We start from the raw sequence: 3,004 nt of genomic DNA, 5'->3' as shown, positions 1-3,004 counted from the left end.
AGTTGGGGAGTGTGCAATTGCCTAGACTTCAACTTGACCAAGTCATAGAAAGCTTTATAACTTGTTGAATGCAACTTTTGTCTTTTTGGCGGTAAGGATGAAATTGTTAGGAATTTACATCCGGAGACGGAATTTGTCAGCGCCATGCCGAACAAGGAAAAGGTGACTTTGACCGGCGTATAGCGGTACACTTAATCACTTGATAAACGTCAACAAAACATCACAACAAAAAGATGAATATCTGATTCCAAGTAGAATATCAGCCGCCTTTCCACGAATATTCCTCGAAAAATCCTATCATTTTCTCATTATGCGGTAATGGATATAATCGAATTGGAAACAATATCAAGAATTTTCAATTCATCAATTCTAGAAATTCTGTAACAAAATTTTTGCTTGCTTTACATAACAAATGAATCTGCCTACAAAGAATGGGGGTCCAATTGGATCATTTGTGAACATTGGACTAATTTACAAGGCAATGAAAAATGCCCAAAAAATAAATAAATGTAAATTTCTGTTGTATTTACAGTTTTTCTAACTCTTCCGAACAAAGAAAACAGAGGACTCTGTTTCCTAGTTTTTTCCTATCTTACAACAATCCAGCTATCTGAAGTTGACCAATTTGGTTCTTTCCCCAACACTAATTCACCGATTCGATCTTTCAAACAGGTAGAGCAATTTGACTCATCTTTTTCAATCGAATCGCTCCATGATTCAGGAAAATCAAAAGTACTTTTAGGAGACGAATGTGTTCTCTTCAATTCCTTCAATGAAATAGTACTGACTTGAGCATCAAAATCGTTAGAAAGAAATGGATGTCTCAATAACATCTCAGCCGTCCATCTCTTTGTTGGATCTCTGATAAAACATTTTCTTAAGAAATCTTTTCCTTCTTCTGATATTTCTGATGGAATTTCTGGCACTTGTTCAGTAAACCCGATTCTGTATAATAAATTACTCAAGTCTGAACATTTCCAAGCTGGTTTTCCAGTAATCATTTCCATTACAACACAACCAAGTGCCCATATATCTGAAGCTGTTTCATTTTCATTACATAAAACCGATTCCGGTGACATATAAAGTGGAGTACCAATGAATCCGTTAGAGCTTTTCCCACTTCTTTTTGCTAACCCAAAATCAGCAATCTTTAAATCAATTTGGCCTTCTCCAGAACAAAGAAGGATATTTTGTGGTTTAATATCAGAATGAACAAAACCCATTTCATGAATATAACCAATCCCCTGAGTAATCATTCTTGTGTAATTTCTAATTTCAGACTCTCCCATTGAACTTCCAGATTTGATTAGCTGAGATAAATTCCCCAATGAAGCAAATTCAAGAAGTATATTATACATTTGAACACCATTTTCAACTGTAACATCATCACCAAAACACTGAAGAATTTGTGGGCAGCCATTTAATTGAGTTAGAATCTCTTTCTCTTTTTCCAACATTGAAGATTGAGAAACCATTGACGATTTTACTGCCATTACTGATGGAAATTCATTCAAGTTTTTTCTTGGGGTTGCCATGTTTACTGTTCCAAAACTTCCTTTACCGATCATTTCTCCTTTAATCCACTCCATTAGTACTGCTTTCTCTGTTTTGTTGCTCCGTTTTTGCTCTGTTTCTGTTTCTGTTTGTGTTTAGATTTTGACTTGGTTCTTTGGTTCGAAGAGTTAGAAAGTATTTATACAATTGTAGTTCAATGAAATCAGTAGGAATTTGTTTCTAGTGATTTGTGAAGAAAGTTGTTAGGTTAATTGAGGCACGTGTGTGTGAATGTAAAGAAAAAATCTTTAGAGAAAAACGTGGGTAATAAGGTCGGTTAAATTTACTAAAAAGCCAGTGTCATTAACGCAGCCTGGAGCTTGGTGCATGAATAGTTGTAGAAGGTGGGTTTCGACTTCGAGTATCTTTCCACTTACTTTCCGCGGCTGTTCAGATAAACCATAATTGTAATATTTATGACTAGTTGGGAAATTTAATACAGATTTCTCACTTAGCTAACTTCACTTGACTAGTGCTGTGATTGTTGTTATTTTCTGCTTTAGTTTGGCACCATCTCTGGCTCAAGTCAAGCGTAATATTGTACTAAGAGGTTTCAGTTTTTAAAAAGTCCGACTCGACTTTGAATTTTTGCTATTCTTTCAGTCAAATATAGTGTGATCGTTCATACGTGCGATAGTCAAAAGATAAACAGAACGGCCAAGGAGGCTCCAATTTTAACTTCTCATGATGCCGCGGCAGAGTTTCCGAGAAATCTAAAATTCAACCAATTATTAAGTTCATTGGTGCTGACTACTAGGAAAGATTTTAAGCCTTGTTTCGGGTGTTCCTGTAGCAAATGTCGGTCGAGAAATGACTTATATCGAAGGGAAGTGGAAAATCTTTTGAACGTTTATCTTCCACATCAAAATAATCTTTTTTAGTGATGCCACCTGGAATTTCCAAAAAAGCCATTTTTTCTTAGAAGGATCATTGAGTTTGAAGATAAATCTGACTTTTTCGGACTCGACTCTTAGGTGTACTTCCCGCTGGGGGAGAGGTGTTCTATTTTGATGACGACCGTGTGGGTTGTACTTGTGAGACCAAGAACAGCAGATACGTGTGAAAACGTAAAGGATGATAAAAGAAAAAGTCACGTGACTAGTGGAGTATTTTATTTTGTGCTAATCTAAACTAAATCTTTGGACATGCACAACGCGCTATTTGACCCTTCATTTTAGGGATTGCGTACATACAAACCCACGTTCTGCATCGACAAGTTTGATGAGCTTGAACCAGCTGAGAGTACAATATTGTCTAGAGGGAACGTGTATCATGTGCTGTGTATGAGTTGCAGGGAGGGTCTTGAATCTTGATGATTCTTATTTTATGGTTTTACACTATGGGAGTTCTTACCAGGATTTTACAATTTTTCTTACGTTTGTGCTGGAAAAATCGACTGATTTACCAGAGAAACTAGCAATGATTTTAGGGTTCCGGCTGCAACTAACAA

The 3,004-nt window shown here is 36.3% G+C and overlaps 1 protein-coding gene across 1 annotated transcript; it reads right to left on the bottom strand.

Moving 5' to 3' along the window:
- Positions 1 to 587: 587 nt before the first annotated feature.
- LOC113349631 (mitogen-activated protein kinase kinase kinase 17-like) lies at positions 588 to 1,589 on the bottom strand. The gene has a single exon (XM_026593632.1). It carries the CDS (start codon positions 1,587 to 1,589, stop codon positions 588 to 590), a length of 1,002 nt encoding a protein of 333 aa, XP_026449417.1.
- Positions 1,590 to 3,004: the final 1,415 nt, after the last annotated feature.

Source organism: Papaver somniferum, chromosome 1, assembly GCF_003573695.1.
Source record: "Papaver somniferum cultivar HN1 chromosome 1, ASM357369v1, whole genome shotgun sequence".
NCBI lineage: Eukaryota > Viridiplantae > Streptophyta > Magnoliopsida > Ranunculales > Papaveraceae > Papaver > Papaver somniferum.
This window is presented reverse-complemented; position numbering and strand designations above follow the sequence as displayed.